This window comes from Apus apus, chromosome 10 (genome assembly GCF_020740795.1).
Source record: "Apus apus isolate bApuApu2 chromosome 10, bApuApu2.pri.cur, whole genome shotgun sequence".
Lineage (NCBI taxonomy): Eukaryota > Metazoa > Chordata > Aves > Apodiformes > Apodidae > Apus > Apus apus.
In genome coordinates this window covers 10,442,378-10,458,314 of record NC_067291.1, presented here as the reverse complement: position 1 = coordinate 10,458,314, position 15,937 = coordinate 10,442,378, and the positions used below count along the sequence as shown (strand labels likewise).

Sequence of the window (15,937 nt, the reverse complement as noted above, 5' to 3'; positions counted from 1 at the left end):
AATTTCCCACCCTGCCTCACCAAATATCCATGAAATAAATGGTTGTCCTGTGACTTGCTGAGTAATAAAACAGTTGAGTCAAAGGCTGAGTTTGTGGGGATGTTTCTAGCTGTGACAGATGCACTCAACCCCCCTAACCAAACGAGAGGTAGTTTGGTACAGGCTCCAACAGAGTTAAAGGCCTAAGCCATAAATGGGCTAAGACCTCCTCTAGTTTCAGTCTGTTCTTTGAACACCTACAAAGCAACAGAGTGACACAGTGAACATCAGTGCATTTGAGCTTGAAACACTGATCATGCAATTAACACAAGAACAGTGGGTGGCTTTTCCAAGACTCATTTATCAAGGAACAAAGAAAACTGTGGGTACAAGGAGTCTCCTTCTCTAACACATGCAATTCAACTACAACCCAGCCATTTTATTCCATAAATATGACAGCTTAGGTGAGCCTTTTTTGACCTCTCTGGACTAAGCAGCCAGGCTGCATGGTGGTGATCTCCCTTCTCAAAGTTGCTCCTTGAGGCAGAGAGACCTTTTACCAGAGGCAGATCTTTGCTAAGTGGCTGATACTGTGTGTAACCTTGTAGTGTGGTAGCTTTGGGTTTTGTCTTGGCACCTTTGATTTGTGCCTTGGCAACTGATTTTGTCTTGGTGACTTTGATTTGCGTCTTGGTAGTTTTTGAAGTTGTTCAAATGATTGTGCTGTACAGTAATAGACTGAGCCTTGCCATCAAACCTTGTTAAGATGCACTTTTACAACATCATATTAAAACCACTTTTGCTAACACTTTGACGGTGATTCTTTAAGTGATTTAAATCACCAATTCATGCCAGTTGGCAGGATCCTAAATCAGGATTCATGACACCATCTATGTAAAATGGGCTTTGGATCAGATTCTAAAATTGATTTCTCAAATATAGTATTTCTTTTAATAATGCAATGTTTATTTGAAACCAATGAAAGTGTAGGCAGTACAAGGGATGTGACATAAGATTCCATGAAGTCCATTTACTGTCTATGCTCCCCTTAAGTATTATGATACCATGTGTATTTGTCTCATGATGTAGAATTAAATTTGCATTAAAAGCTTGAATCAGATTTATTTTTTTTAAATTTACTACAAAAGCTAAACTGTAATTTTTCAGTAGTTCCAGGATGGCAACAATTTATGAGCAGGCATTTAAGATATAGCAAATAGTTCATTTAAAAAATGTAAATAAAATGAATATGAAGGAATAAATAGACAACTGAAACAGATACAGAAACAGCATTGGATTTTCTGAATTATAATGAAGGAAAAATATTACTATGGTAAAGTAGTAGTTATTTAGAAATATTAACAATAGTCCTACACATTGGGAGGCTCATAGGATTTTACACTCAATTTTACATTTGTACACTCAAAATACCTTTTAAGATGATTTGAAAGAAATTGTAGCAAGTCACAGAATCACGCAGGCTGGAAGGGATCTTGGGAATTATCTAGTCCAAACTCCCACTCCCAGCAGAGGGAACATTGCATGTACATCAGGTTACTTAAGACTTTCACCAGTCATCTCTTGAGATCCTTCAAGGACAGATTCCACAACCTGCCTTGTCAGCCTATTCTAATCATTGATTGGCCTCACAGTGTTTTTTGTTGTTTGTTTTTTTTTCCTGTCTGTCCAGCTGGAACCTTCCATAAGTCACTCTATTACCATTCTCTCTCTTTTGCTATGCACCTCCGTAACCTCCCCATAAGTATTGGTGGGGCTGCTTAGCCTTCTCTAATGCCTTTTCTTCTGGTTAAACAAGACCTGTTTCCTTACAGGGCAAATGCTTATACCCCTGACCTTCTTAGTGGCCCTCCATCAGACACACACAAGGTTATCAACATCTTTATTATGCAGGTTGGTGGAGGAGACAGGTAAACCAAAACTGTGTTCCAGGTGTAGTCTGATGAGCGCTGAATAGAGGGGAGTGACCATGTTGCTTGATCTACTGGCTGTGGTCCTGTTAACAGAGCTCAGGACACTGTTCACCTCCATTGCTCCTAGGGCACAGTGCTGACTTCTCTGTAGCCTGCTGCTCACCAGGTCCCTTCCAGAAGAGTTGCTCCCTGCCACGGAGGCCCCAGCCACTGTGGTGCAGGGGCTTAGTCTGTCTGAGGTACAGGATTTGTATTCGTCCTTATTGAATGCCATGAGATTCCTGTTGGCCCACTCTTCTAGCCTGTCTTGCTCCCTCTGAGTGGCAGCCCATAGAGAGGTGACCATATGATAGCTGTACAATCTGCTTCCCACACAGACCCCCTCAAAAACCCAATCAAACAAAAATCCCAAGAACGAAAGGGGTGCTTGTACTTCAGTGGGTTAAATACCTTTGCAGCAACTTACAGGATGTCCTAGATGCCCCTGAAATGAGCTATTGAAACACTGGCAATCCATATATCCTAAAAGATACTTCTAAGGAGATAAGGGAGTGTGATTGTAAAGACCTGTATAATTTAGTAGGAGTCCAGGTCTGGTTTTGAAGCAAACTATGTCTATATAAAGGAATACGTCAACTTAAAATCTGGCTAAACAAGTTCATTAGAGGCATTTTTAAAAGTTGTGTGCTTTCACAAGGGGTTGGACTAGATGACCTTCAGAGATTTTTTCCAATTTAAATTTCTCAATGATTTTTGAAATGCATTTGACCCTTTGGCACCAAAATATAAAATACTGCATACATATTTATACCACAGCAATCTACATTTTCTCTAAAATCACACATCAAAATGATAATTTGAAGAGCTAAAAATCAAAATAATTTTTGGTATGAGATAGAAGCTAAAGCAAATTTTCTCACTTCTTCCATCTGCCATAGGTAATATTCTGCTGTGGCCTCTCTGCTATGATACCACTTTATAATCCACTCATATTTATGTTTGTTCTCCTCTTTAATGTTCTGTAAGCCCCACAGCAACATGTTACATTTATTTAGTTTATTTTACTTCTGCTGGGTTTGGACAATCAATATTACTATTATTACCACACATTTCAGTTCATAGCCTTTTAAAGTTGTAAGGAAAACCAAATCTTTTGTCATTAATGTCAGTGAAACTAATTTTGTTTCTATCTCCGTGACTGAACGAAATTCTGATTCTTTGATGACAATGAGACTTGCTACCAAGTAAAATGATTCTGTAATTTCACTGTCCTATTTCCATAATATTACTATTTTGCTAGAAGAAGTCTCTTACCTTTCTGCTGCTCTTGAAAAGAATACTTTGATTTTCAGTGTATTTCCAGAGGTCTCTCAACTGTAATTTGCCATTAATTTTGTGTTTAGTATTCTAGCATTATGCATAAATCATCAAGTTTACCTTAATCAGGATAATTTAACTTACCATTCAATCCTGTGTTTTTAGGGAAGATGATCTGCCTCTTTTATTCATGCATTTAGCGCATCCCTCTCTTTGAGGCGTTACAGACTCTGCCTTATTGGCCAGGTTTTCCTCCTGCATAATACCCTGAATAGACCATCCAATCCCTCTCTTTCAAAACATTTCCAGGTGGTGATTTAGAGAGGCATTCTAAGCTTGTAAACTATTAACCAGCAAATGTACCTATCCATTACCAGGTTTATGGTATTGCAAAATTTCCAAGGGGGCCTGAAAATACTTCTGTTATCTCCGTTTCCTTCCCAGCTGTGCCTGATTCTGTGCACAGCTCCTGATCCCTCTGTTTTTCAGTTCTGCATATTCAGGGAGGGAGATAACGAGAGTTCAGGCTCCTGCTCTGCACGTTGTGTGTGGAACACATCCCAGTGAAGTCAGTGGGATCAGGCACTGGTGGGTTCCCGTGTTGTACGTGCGTTTTTGAACAGTTTGCTCCTGAGCTCGTTCAAAGTTTTACTCTGTGTATTTTAAGGAAAATGTTTGAAAAATTATGTTCTTTGTATTCTTTCTGGGAAGGCCAACTCCCTGGCCTTTTGGGGGTGCAGAGAAGGGTGGGCAGGAAATGATGAAGTTTTTTAATCTCAAGGGGATTTGATAATTCCTTCCAGCAATAGACTGGGTCAAGAACCAAAGTAGTAAGACAGTATTGGGGTTCTTTGGGAATGTTTGTGTTTGCTGTGCAGTTTAGAGATAACTGAACTACATTTAACCCAGATAACTTAAGTACCTTCAGCACTCTAACCTGAGAGCACAGAGCTCAGCTGTGCTGATTAGGTGCAGTGGATGATCTTATACAGCAATACCAGATCACATGAATTGGTGTGCTGATACTTGCCTTTGATTTTGTGGTTAAATCAACAGGGATAAATGCAATGTACTGAATTTCTCCTGTGCAGAATCTGAAGCAGTTTAAAAGCTCTTACATTCACAGAATTGTTTGTTTTATAATTCATATGGACTAGTGTAGATAAGTGTTGGTTGTCCCTCTCTTATATTAATCAGACAGGAGATTCATGTCCTTCCCTGTACAACCAAGTATTTCATGTTCCAAATGGCACTTGAAGTCTGCTGTTCCACTGGCTGCCTCTGCTTAGTATATAGGACAAAAGGGACAATATGTATTTTTCAGAATACATGCAAAAGAAACCAACTACTGTAACTGATCTCCTTGTCTTTGCTCCTTGTTGCAAGCAGAGCTGTTTAGCAAAAGTGACAGTGCTTAAAATTCAGATGCCAGCCTTCTTAAAAATGGAATAGAATTTCTTTCAAGTTCTGTCACACTTGCTGAGCAGCTATGGATATGAGGGTGACCTTGAACACATAGATTTGAGTCTCTGCTTTCACTGTTAATGTTTCTGCCTTGATAGGGTTTCCCATGACCAGTTCTTCAGCCTGACAGTCCCGAAGATACACTGTGCACAGGTGTAGGAGCACAAACAGAAGAGCCAGCTGTGGAGAGGGGCTGGAGGGTACAGAAATCTCCAGTCAGCTCTGGACCCCTGTCCTTTTTAGGGGCTGGATACAAATGTATATGCAGCATGACTGCTTTGGCCTTGCCAAGCTAGTGTAATTACTGCTGGGAGCTGTTAAGCAGACAGTTTGAACTGAATCATCTTCCATAACCAAGTGGAGTAAAAAATCAGCATGCCTTGACCAATTCTGTCACTGCAGGATTGGTTACTTAACATCTACTTTTTCACCTAAAATTTGTAACAACATGGGAGATGCTGGTGGACTGGGACTGTTCTAGTGTTGGTTCAGACTGGAGTTCTGAGCAGGTAATGTATTTTGTATTGCTTAATGTTTATAGAATCAACATTTCCTTAATAATGTTTGTTTCCCTTCTACTAATTCTGTTTGACCTACTGTTGCTGCAGTGTGGGCAAAGTGAGACCTATTAAAAAAATACTCTCATATGGATGTGAAGTACACACTGTTTTCAGAGGACCACATCAAGTTTCACCCGGGAGAAGCAAAATCCACTTTCCTTAAAAACAGTCAGTAGGACAGTACCTGCTCTTCTTGGAAGGTGAGAGGTGAGTTAGCAATTTATGTGATCTTCAGCTTCCCCATTAGTTCCTTATTAAGGATAGTGTGTGGACCAATCTTTCTTCCTCTCATCTCAGCAACATAGACACACACCTCTTACAAGCACCTCCTCTCAGCCACAACTGTTGGTCTTCCACTTTTGTATTCTTAGTAGACAGGCACAGTCTCTGACCTTCAGAAAATTGGGTCAGATGAGGATGGGGACAGCTATCACTTAAGCATTCACCATTCATGGACCTGTCTTTTGTCCTTCACCTTTCTCCTCAGTCTGTCTTGAGACACAGTAGAGGTGAGATCCTCTGAAGAAGAAGCAAATATAATCTGATTCTTAAAATACTTTTTGACCATGATAACTTTCTAGTTAATGGTTTATTGTAGCATTTATTTGCTGTTTATCATTTCTTATCTACCATTCCACTGTTTCATCAAACAGAAGCAACATGAAGTGCCTTTTGAGTTTGCAACAGATATTTATTTACCAAAATGGATGCCATCAACATATCTCCAAAATGCAGGTATGTATAACAAATGTAACAACAGTTGGTTTCCAAAATGAAATCAACATCAAATTTAAGGTGGAATATTCCGTGAGTTTTCATGCAAGAGCATATTCAAATGTTCCTTTATCCAGCCCCTCAACTTCATCTTCCCATGTAGAAGAAGGCATACTACTGTAGGGGTCTAGCAAGATTTTGAAGCATCTGATAATTAGAAGTCCCAAGAAAACACACAAAATCCCCACAAAGGCAAAGCCAGTTTTTTGTTCTAAAGTCAGAGAGAAGGCAGACATTTCGTTGACACTCATGCTGGCTGAAGTGTTGCTGCAGTAATTACTGCTCATCATTGGGCATCACATCCTGGTGATTCTGTGAGATTTTCATCTTGGTTGCTTCTTTGCCTGCATAGAAAAGTAGAATCAGCTTGGTTAGGTCTAAATGATGTGTGTGTATCTGAGCTGTAGCATATGAACACTTGGAAATGAAAACTAGCTTGGATTTTAGTAGTGTCCTGTTGTTTTTTCATATTTAAATTAATGTGATAAAATTGCAACTTTTAGTCTCTACACACCAGCCACTTACTGGCCTCTGTTGTGAGACAGCAAACTCGTCATTTTCTGTCTGTCTCCTCAAAACAGAGCAATTTCAGCACATGGCTGTTCCAAACAGTGTTTTGTCAGCCTGGGCACCACCTACCGATTCTGATTAGACAACACTCACCAAGGTCTCCACCTGGAGAAACTGTTAAGTTTCTGAAATGGCTTTACACCTCAGTCCTTAAAGTAGTTTAACTTGCATTGACCTCGAAGGTAATTTCAGCCAAATAACATGTATTCTGCTTATGTAATTTAGCTGATAAATCTAAATAAATAGATCCAACTTGTAAAATAAAACAATTGTGCATGCAATTTTAGTGAAGTGAATTTTAGTGGGCTCCATTTTCAGAAAAGTGCTGTGTGCATTTTGAGCTTGTAAGAAAGTAAACATATTGGTTAAACTTCCCCATCACCTTCCTCTGTACATGTCCACTCGTGTATGAGGAAAGGTTGGTGGGAGAAGAGATAAGACAATTACATTCCCCTACCCTAAACCTTGCTCTCATTTGTTTCTTCTCCTTGGTTTTCTCCATTACGTACATACATATCCTGCCGTTTTTACAGACATTCAGACAGGTCTGAACATGCTCCTTATGGAGCTCAGGGGACTGATCTTGAGGTGTGTCCTATGAAAGCAGGATGCTCAAGCATCTCCACCCCTCCATTGCCACCATGAGAGAACTGTGTTTCCAGCCAGGAGAGACTTTTATTTTTGTCTTTTTAAGAAGATCTTACGTATAGATTTCAGTTGGGGGTGAGAATTCTTTTGCTTTATTTTAGGTTTTCCATCAGATATTGAAATCACCTATTTCTTTTGTCTCTATAGACAACGGGAGAACTGGAAGGACTGGGACATCACAAGTCCCAAAGGACAAAGGCATTTTTATTCTAAGGCTGGAGCTTGAGGTTTTTTGGCTCTTGTTAACACCTATTTAACTAACGCGCCTCAGGGGAAAACTCTCTTTGTTACAATTCAGCCGTCTTTCTCCCCAGGGAATTCCCAGTATCCATTTCTTTCTTGGCAGAGTAATTAGGCCACTCGGAGCTCTGTGCTGCCATGGCTACACTGCTTCAGGTACTTGTGCTGCCTGTCATTTTAAAGGGCACTCCAGCATCTCTAGCCTGGGCTGCAGTCATGGCTGAAAGTGGCCACGTCCCCAGTCAGCCTACAATTAATAACAGCGCTAAGAGTAAAAATAAGGTTTGGTATTTCTGAGAAGACAGAAATTGACAAAATTGTATCTTGTTTGGTGTCTTCTTTCTTGCTACAGAATTAGTGGGATTGATGAATATTATCCTAGAGAATGTAATTTTTTTTTTAAAGGATTAAAAGGGAAAGGCACAAATCTTCTTTTTGCAATAACTCTCAACACATTAGGTATTAAATAATATGGTTTCCTATTGCAGTCTTTACATATTTGCCAGAGAGTAACAACCAAGGTTCTGTTTATTCTATAGAGATGTGTATGAGATCTTTCCTTGTTTAGAAAGTTATTCTGCTCTTTGGGTCATGCTGCTTTAATTCCTGTTAAATTGGAAAAGAGATCCAGATGGAGCCGGTGGGAATTAAAAGTAATGTCAACAACAATCTATTTTCTGAAAATATCATTGATAAAGCCCACCTGCTGTATGGATTTTCATTGGGCATGCTTCCAATTTTTCTATTATGTTTGATGTTATGTAGGAAAAAAGAAATCACTGAAAGTTCAGTATCACAAATTTATGTCACAAATCCATTGATTTGAACAAGAGCCAGTCAAGGAAAAAAAACACACCAACTTTGCAGAAGTGCTAGCACACTGGGTTGTAAAAATTAAATTAAAGGCTTATGAGGGGAAATTATATGTAGACACTACCTGGGAAAGCCAGACCAAACCCCCTGATTTCTGTCTTGAAAGACATGGAGAAAAATCTTAGGGATAAGCTGGCTATGGAGAGCCCTGCATTTTGGGTGAGTCCAGAAAAATATGTGTTTGAGATGACATTTATTCACCATAGAGTCATAGTCCAAGACTATGAATTCCAGTCTTACTGATTTTGCAGGTTACACACTGAATTAGTGGGATTTGTTCGTACATTGTCAGGAGATGTTATGGGTCAGATCTCTGTGCAAAGCCTGACTGACACTGAAACATGGAGTGGTTAGAAATGGGTATCTTAGATTTATTTGGCAAGAGTTTGGCTGAAAACAACTGCATGATATAACAGTGGGCATTTTGCTTGTGAGGAAATTGGCTCTGGGAAACTAATATGCAGCTTTGTGTTCTTCTCTTCCGTACCCTCAATTTCAGAAATTGTAATTGAAGCCTTAAAGTCCACAGAACATTCTGCTCTAATTACGTATCCCCAAAACTGTGGTACCAAGTCTGACCTTGAGTGCCTTTTTATTGTTTTCACATTTTAATGCTGCATACAGGTTACATGTCCTCTCCCACTTAGTCAGATACCCTTTTGTTTGCTGCAGTGTATGTGTCAAGTTATGAGTCAGAAGACTGTGATTACTAATGTGGCCTGGATCCAAAAATCCTTGAAGATAACCTTTAGGGCAGTGTGATGGGGACAGGCATTATATCAGTTAGAATCTGCAGCCATTTCGTAGGGGCTGGCCTCAGACTCATCTCTCTTGACTTTTTTTTTATAGGTCAAGACTCTAATCATGTTTTCATTGCCTGTATACACACCAGTGGCATAGAAAAAGGCTCCTTAACATCCTATTGTAAAATGAAAGGCTCTTGGAGACCCCTGTGAGGCCAGAAGAAACAACTGGAGTCCTAGAGAAAATAGGAATATGGAAAATAGCTTAGCACATAGAGCACTGAGGTAAGGAGAATGGAGGTATAAGCTGGGGTTGCTGGCTGCACCTATGGAGGGTGAAGGGGAACACCATGGGCATGAAGTACCGTGAGGCAACTGGAAGAAAGATGTTTAAATTCTTATAATTCTTACAGCATCACTAGCCAAACTCTGCTAACGTTAGGTGTAGATTGAAGATCCCAGATCTTCAGTGCTTTGGGTGTCCCTTTTTTCATGCTTAGCCTTTATCCTCATGTTTTCAGAGATACTGAGAAGAAAGTAGCCAGTAAGTGTTAAATAAAGACTTTCTCAATAATGTTGCTTGTATTTTGGGTTTTGGTCCTCCCCTTACAGAACCTCCATAAGGTTTTTTTTTGTAATGGCTCAGTGCTGGAAATGAGTACCTCTAACATCTGCTCAGGCTGAGAGCATTCATACTCTTGGCATGATTAAGCCTCAGGTGCCTAAAAAATCACTTCATAAACTATAGTGTGTCACAAAATTGATGGAATCAGTTGCCATCTGTTCTTCCCTTGGATGTCTGCAGCCTAGTTGCTGGTTCATGGATCTATCTGGTCATTCTCAAGGTACTTTAAATAGCTTCAGTCCCAGGCTTGTATTTAAGTGTCAGCAAACCTGACTAGAGGTGGTGTTGGTGTGGTTAGGGACACAAGCAGGTGTTCTCTGCGAGTTTAAGAAGCACCTCATTTGCACTTAACTATCTGGTCGAGAAACTGAACTGTATTCCAGGAATGCTATTAATAGGAATTTGGCATAGGAGGTGGTAGGGTGAAAGGATTAAGCATGGAGAAGACCTAATGAAATCAGCATGAACTTGGAGTTCTCCAAGGGGTCTGATCTATCTGAGCTAACAACACAGGGCCAGACATGCTGCAAAACCTGCTGTGTGACCACACAGCCAACCTGTCATGCCCAGGTGCACACTGCATGCCTGTATCCTCTCAACTTCTGGGGAGAAGACTGTCTCTTCAGGGTAAGGTTTCTAAGATAACATAGAGGGAGGTGTAGGGTAGGAAGGCCAGGGCATGGATGCCCAGCAAATGAAGGCATGGTGACCTGTTCTGCAAGGATAGCAAAGCCCCACAGAAACATGCAGTGTTTTTGCAGCGTGGTAACTCGGGGTGCAGGCAGTGCTTCTCCACAGAAATGGCATTCCCCTGCAAAGGAGCAGCAGCCAGGCTGTGACATTTCCAGCCTACAGACAAGCAATGAATTGCAGAAATGAGACTTCATCCTTAGTAAATACACAAGCCTGGAGTCCCCATTGGATGAGAATTCATGTATGAATTCTCTGTGAATTAGCTGTAAATTAATAGATGTGGTCTCGATTTGGGTGAGACAGGGAGGCAGGGAAATAAAACGTTCACTGGCATAATCCTTAACTTGTGAACGTGGAAAAGTGTTGCCTGCTTCCCCGGGGATGGAGGCGGCCAGAGCCCGAGCACCCGCAGAGCAATTGTTGCTGCAGGACGGAACGCACAGCCTGCACTTCATCGCTCCCCTGGCAGGGCAGGTTAACGTGTGTCCCCCGCCATGCCCCCCGACCCCAGGGCTGCTCCTGTCCCGCAGGGAGCTCCGCAAGGTCGGCCCCGCCGCCCCTCCCCGCCCGCCCGGCCCCGCCGCCCGCGCTACGAACCCTTCTCCTCCGCGCCCGCGCTGCCCATGGTGGCGAAGCGCGGAGGTTTCCGCGGCTCCGTGCCCGCCTCGCCAGCTATCGAAAGCCCGGCTGGAGCCCCGACGGCTCGCACGGCTGCGGCCCGGGGAGACGGAGGAGAGGGGCCCGGGCGGGGGGGCCGGCTGGCCCGGGCTCCCCTCGCCGCCCGGCGCTGCGGCCCCGCCGGGAGATGCTCAAACCTCTCCCTAATTAAAAAATTAAACACGGCCGCTGCTGCTACAGCCTCCTCCTCTCTGCCCGCCCCCTTCCATCGCTCTTCAGCCGCGCTCCTCTCCAACCCCCTTAGCTCAGATTAAACTGCGAAGAGTGGAAACTTCCCGCAGAACGCTACGTGCGGCGCATCGGTAACGGGCCCGGGCCGGCCCGCAGCGGGGCGGCCCCCGCTCCTCCTCCGCTCCCTCCCCGCCGCTCGGTCCCTGCAGCGCGGGACGCCGGGCTGCGGCACCGCGGGACGGGACCTGTGGAGCCCCGCGGGGCAGCCGGGCCGAGCCGCTCGCGGGGAAACAGCCCCCGTGCCCGGCTGCTCTGCCTGGCGAGCCGGGGCCTCTGAGGCTGCACCTGCAGCGTGGCCTCAGGCCCTCCCAGTACCTGTGACAGTGACAACAGCTGCAGCACAGAACGTGTGCTGGCTTGTGGCTGGGAGCGGCTGCTGCTGGGGAAGCCTCCACCTCGCCCTCTACTCTTGCATCAGCTCCGTTTAGCTGGTGCTGGTTGTATAGGGAGAGGTTTCCGTTGGCCACAACAGCAGGTGTTTGAGGTGGATAAGAAAAGAGGATTTGTTTTCCCAAATCTGGGTCTGTACGTTGCACTAATAAGCGGCAAATCTGTTCTCAAATGATAGCAGTCCCACGTTTGTATGCCAGCCTAGTGACCACAGCCCTGCAGAGCTGCACGTGGGCCCGTGGAACGGGACTGTAACATAGTGCATCATGAGAAGCATCGTGGCCGAATGCATCCTGAGATTTTTTTTTAAGGCTCCTGTAGTGCTGCTAGCAGAATTTGTTCTGTAGAAAATAATGTAAAAGCTCCACATTTCTTGCTACGTGCAATAACACTAGGATGAATTAAACCTTTTTCCTCCTAGTACGAGCCAGGGAAAGGGTTTTGCACTGCCTGCCATTTTAATGCCTGATCCTCGTGTGTCTGCGACGGGCTTCTAATTCTAAGCACTGGGTAGTCTCAAAGCTGTCTTTTTTCCTGCTAGTAGAATTAATAGTTAAACTGAGGGTTAACACTGCTCTTGCTAATGTTTGTCAGTTGGATCTTCTAATGTTGCATCATCAGTCATGTGGTAAAAGTCAAGCTAATTTTTGAAGTGGCTCTCATATTTAAAGAGCCATGAAGATTTTAAAAATAGATTGTTTTAAACAGTGTAAGATTGTGTGTTCAGAATATGTATGTAAGGAGCCTCTTCTGTTCCTAAGGAGCTCTAGTTTTTTTTTTTAGTCCTGTCCTTAATTTACTCAGGGCCCCATGAAGATCTCTTGCTAGAGGAAAACAGTTATGGTTTGGGATTTTGGGATAAGCAAACACACAAGGGCTCAGAATTTCACTGTGGGCCCCACCCCAGCACAACTGTTTTGGGAGAGTGACGTAAATCCAGGCTTTTCTGAGAATTGTTGAGCATTGCTGTACTTGGACAACCTCACTGTAAGTTAGTCTTGGAAGTTGCAAATTGGACAGCAGTGCATGAGTGGCTGTTGTGGAGATATGCACAAATGGAGTGTTCACTACTCTTAGTTTTCCATTTCTTTATCAGTTTCCACCTTCTTTGTGTTCAACAGAACAATAACTATTGCTTCCACCTGACTTCAATCATATATGCCATTGATTTGATACTTATTTTAGGGAGTGTTAAGTGTGTCATCAAAGGAGATTCCTTGAACAGAAATAGAGATTTTTATAATAATCTAGTAATTTGGTACATTGACCTTGCAAATTCAACTGGCCTAATTTAAAGTTGGGCAACATACTTAAAGACAAGTGGGTGCCAAAGAGTGAAAGGCAATAGGGAACTCTAAGAGATATTAGCTGGTTAATACTTTTTATGTTTAAGGATCATATGAGTGCCAAGAAAATCTATCTATTTTGAGGGATAACTCCATTGTAACTTGCTTTTCAGTTTATCTTTAAACAGCTCTTTGAGTGTTTTTTCACAAACTCTCCTTTCACTTGGCAGAAATTTAAAATGGGCTGATGAAGGCAGAGTCTATGAAGAATACTGTGCACAGAAGAAACAGATCAAGTTGAAACTCCCATAAGCAAATTTAAACAAGTCTAAACAAGTTTATGAGAATGTGCATCATCAGAAGGCAATAGTATATGGGAGAGATAAAAGCAGCAATAGAGGGGCACAGTGAAAGAAGAAGGCTTATATTAAGTTATGTATTGATCAGAGTTGCAAGTGTTAGTGCTGGGGAAGGTGAAAGAATTGCATGCATACAGTGAACACCAACAGTGCCACCTGGTGTGAGTGGGGTAGGAGAGTTGGGCCATGAGGAAGGCAAATATCCCCAGGTGTGTCCCCAGCTCCTCCACCTCGTGGTTTGGGCAAGCCCCTGGCCAACAGGGAGAGGGCAAAGGACTTCTAAGGCCATAGGTGGGCTGGCTTCTCTTTAGATCTGCAGGAGGTAAGTGTTACTGCTTCACAGTGAAAAGGGGAGGTGGTAGGTATGTTGGAGGCATTCAGCCTGTCATTAGGTACCATGGGATGTGGAAGGAAACACCAAAATGCAAGTAAGTTGTTAACTTATTTTTTTTTCTTTTGTAACTTATTTGGGGAAGAGAGGGTAATGTGATCTCTTGCAATATGGGACCAGTAGAAGTGTTACCAAAAGTCTGGTGTTATGCAGTCTTTTAGGGGCAAAAAAATAGATCATTAAGTTTTAGTCTCTTAAGCTGTGGTCAAGGGTTGCATAACACCGGGAAAAAAATAATAAAAATCATGAGAATTAGGGAGATTTAAAGCCTGCAGTGGGGGAGAGGGAGGTTAAATCCATGCAGATCAAGCAGAGCAGGTCTCCTGTGTGGCTGATCCCATGCTGCAGGCATAGGATGCAGTGCAGCTTTTCTGGTTATAAATCTGCATGGTGCAGAACAAACGCCTCAAAACACAGTTTCAGGGCTGTACCAGGAACCTGCACCATCTTTTATCTAGGGGTGGGGTTTGAGCCATTTAGTGCCGTTGAAGACTTAGATGGGGGAGAGAGAACAAGAAAGGCAGAGAAGGCCAACTGGAAAGGTTTTGAAAGGACGTGGGAATGGGAGGAAGAAGCAGTCACCCCGCAGCTGCAGGTGTGAAGGTCTGTCTGCACTAGGTGGGCTCAGGCTGCCACATGGCTGTGCTCTGCTGCCCTGAGCCTGGGAGCTGCCTGCCGGCAGACAGGCTGCTGCATTTCATTGTTTGCTCTTTTGAAGTGTAAAATGTTTTGTTTTCCAAAGTTAAAAAATCAACAACACTTTTCTCAGACTGGAAAGATAATGTTTAATTGCAAAGAGAGTGCCTGAAGAAGATACTTGCTTTACTTCAGATCCATTACAGCTATGCAAAAGAGCATCAGTTGCAGAGGAGGGTTAATGTTTTTAGCATAAGTAAAGCAGTGTGGGTGCAGCCTTAGGCAAGGCAAACTGGTTTAGAAATACTTGTGGAATCTTTAAATGAGCTGTAAAACTATTTACAAAGCAAATCTGTTGTTAGAGCAACCCTTCTCCAGGAAGCACTGAGTTCAGCTGGAGAAGGGACAGGGTCTGGACAATGCTTAGCGTGTTTGGGTGCCATAGCAAACAAAACAAGAAAAATATATGTGCCACACATTAGCCATGCAGGCATCACATGAGTGAGAACAATGACTGACTGAACACAGTAATTTACAAACATAAAAAAAAAGGTCAATGGATTTGAAATGTATGAGGCTCAGAAGTCTCATTCTCTCAAGTTCCATAAAAAGCGACTTTCAGAAAGATGGAACTTTTTCACAAGTGTCACCTGATAAAAGTGTTGATGGACTGCTTTTCACCATGACTTAACTGAAAACAAAATTGAAACCCATACTGGGATAAAGCAAAGACCAATTCAAATCATACTTTCTAAAAGGATGGTGATACGTATTTGGTCATTAGCAAGTTGAGGGCAGTGACTTGGCAGTGTGGACTTGAGACTTGAATTTACTGGAGAGTTACTGTCTTGAAAAGAAGGCTGATACTTAGAACACGTGTAACTATTTTAATTCCATAACTACTACTTGTACAAGAGACTTCCCTAGAGTAGTTTCTTTAGAGTTGCATATATGTTAGGGGACAACAAAAGTAATTTTGTTAGGGCAGCAGATCATGAACACTTGGAACAGTTTTCTATTAAATGAGGGATCCCCTTCTAACAGGAGCATTCCTCAGAGGCCATGTCTACCTCCTGTAAGGACAGCAGCAGAGGCAGAAGAGGTGTTGGAAGCCTGTGTGTCAAAAGATAATGTAAAAATATTCTCAGGAGAGATGAGAAGTCTGTAACAAAGGAGGCTTTCTCAGCATGAATACAAGTGTAGAAAGATACTGTTTTTCCTTTTTTTCACTTACTGTGCCAAGTAGATTTTTATTTTTCTTATTAAAATAATTTTTAGACAAAAATCTTCCTAGGGAAAAACTTATATTTTTTTCAGCACAGTTTTGGAGACCAAAGAATCACTTTTAAATCCCAGCTCACCCCTGTCAGATTATACAGCCTAAGAAGGCAAAATGTGTGTAAGAAAGTCAGTCATTCTTCCTGTTGCTCCTGTCTATGGGCATAGGAATTCAGTGTCAGCTGCTTGGTGCTTAAATATTGGGTTATGACTCCATGATATATATGACTCCAATACTTGAGATGCTCTGTGCAAAGCACAATTGAACAGA

General features: G+C 42.4%; 1 protein-coding gene and 1 long non-coding RNA gene across 8 annotated transcripts in view; one reads left to right on the top strand and one right to left on the bottom strand.

The window, feature by feature from the left end:
* LOC127388704 (uncharacterized) overlaps positions 1–5,506 on the top strand; it is a 54,370-nt gene extending 48,864 nt beyond the window's left edge. For 5 of the 6 annotated variants that reach the window (XR_007890439.1, XR_007890437.1, XR_007890438.1 and 2 more), the window contains one exon: positions 5,300–5,506. This is a non-coding gene — a long non-coding RNA (uncharacterized LOC127388704). Of the gene's footprint in view, positions 1–4,789; positions 5,146–5,299 lie in introns of those variants that run through there. The other variant, XR_007890435.1, reaches the window with a different exon arrangement.
* A 415-nt stretch (positions 5,507–5,921) lies between these two features.
* CTXN2 (cortexin 2) lies at positions 5,922–11,661 on the bottom strand. 2 transcript variants are annotated; one of them, XM_051628477.1, is made up of 2 exons: positions 11,642–11,661; positions 5,922–6,369 (listed from the first exon to the last, which is right to left on the bottom strand). In XM_051628477.1, the coding sequence occupies exon 2, from the start codon at positions 6,313–6,315 to the stop codon at positions 6,067–6,069; it is 249 nt and encodes an 82-aa protein (XP_051484437.1). In that variant the 5' UTR covers positions 6,316–6,369; positions 11,642–11,661; the 3' UTR covers positions 5,922–6,066. The 2 variants fall into 2 exon arrangements, with proteins under 2 accessions (XP_051484437.1, XP_051484436.1); XM_051628476.1 differs by lacking the exon at positions 11,642–11,661 and adding an exon at positions 11,015–11,114.
* Positions 11,662–15,937: the final 4,276 nt, after the last annotated feature.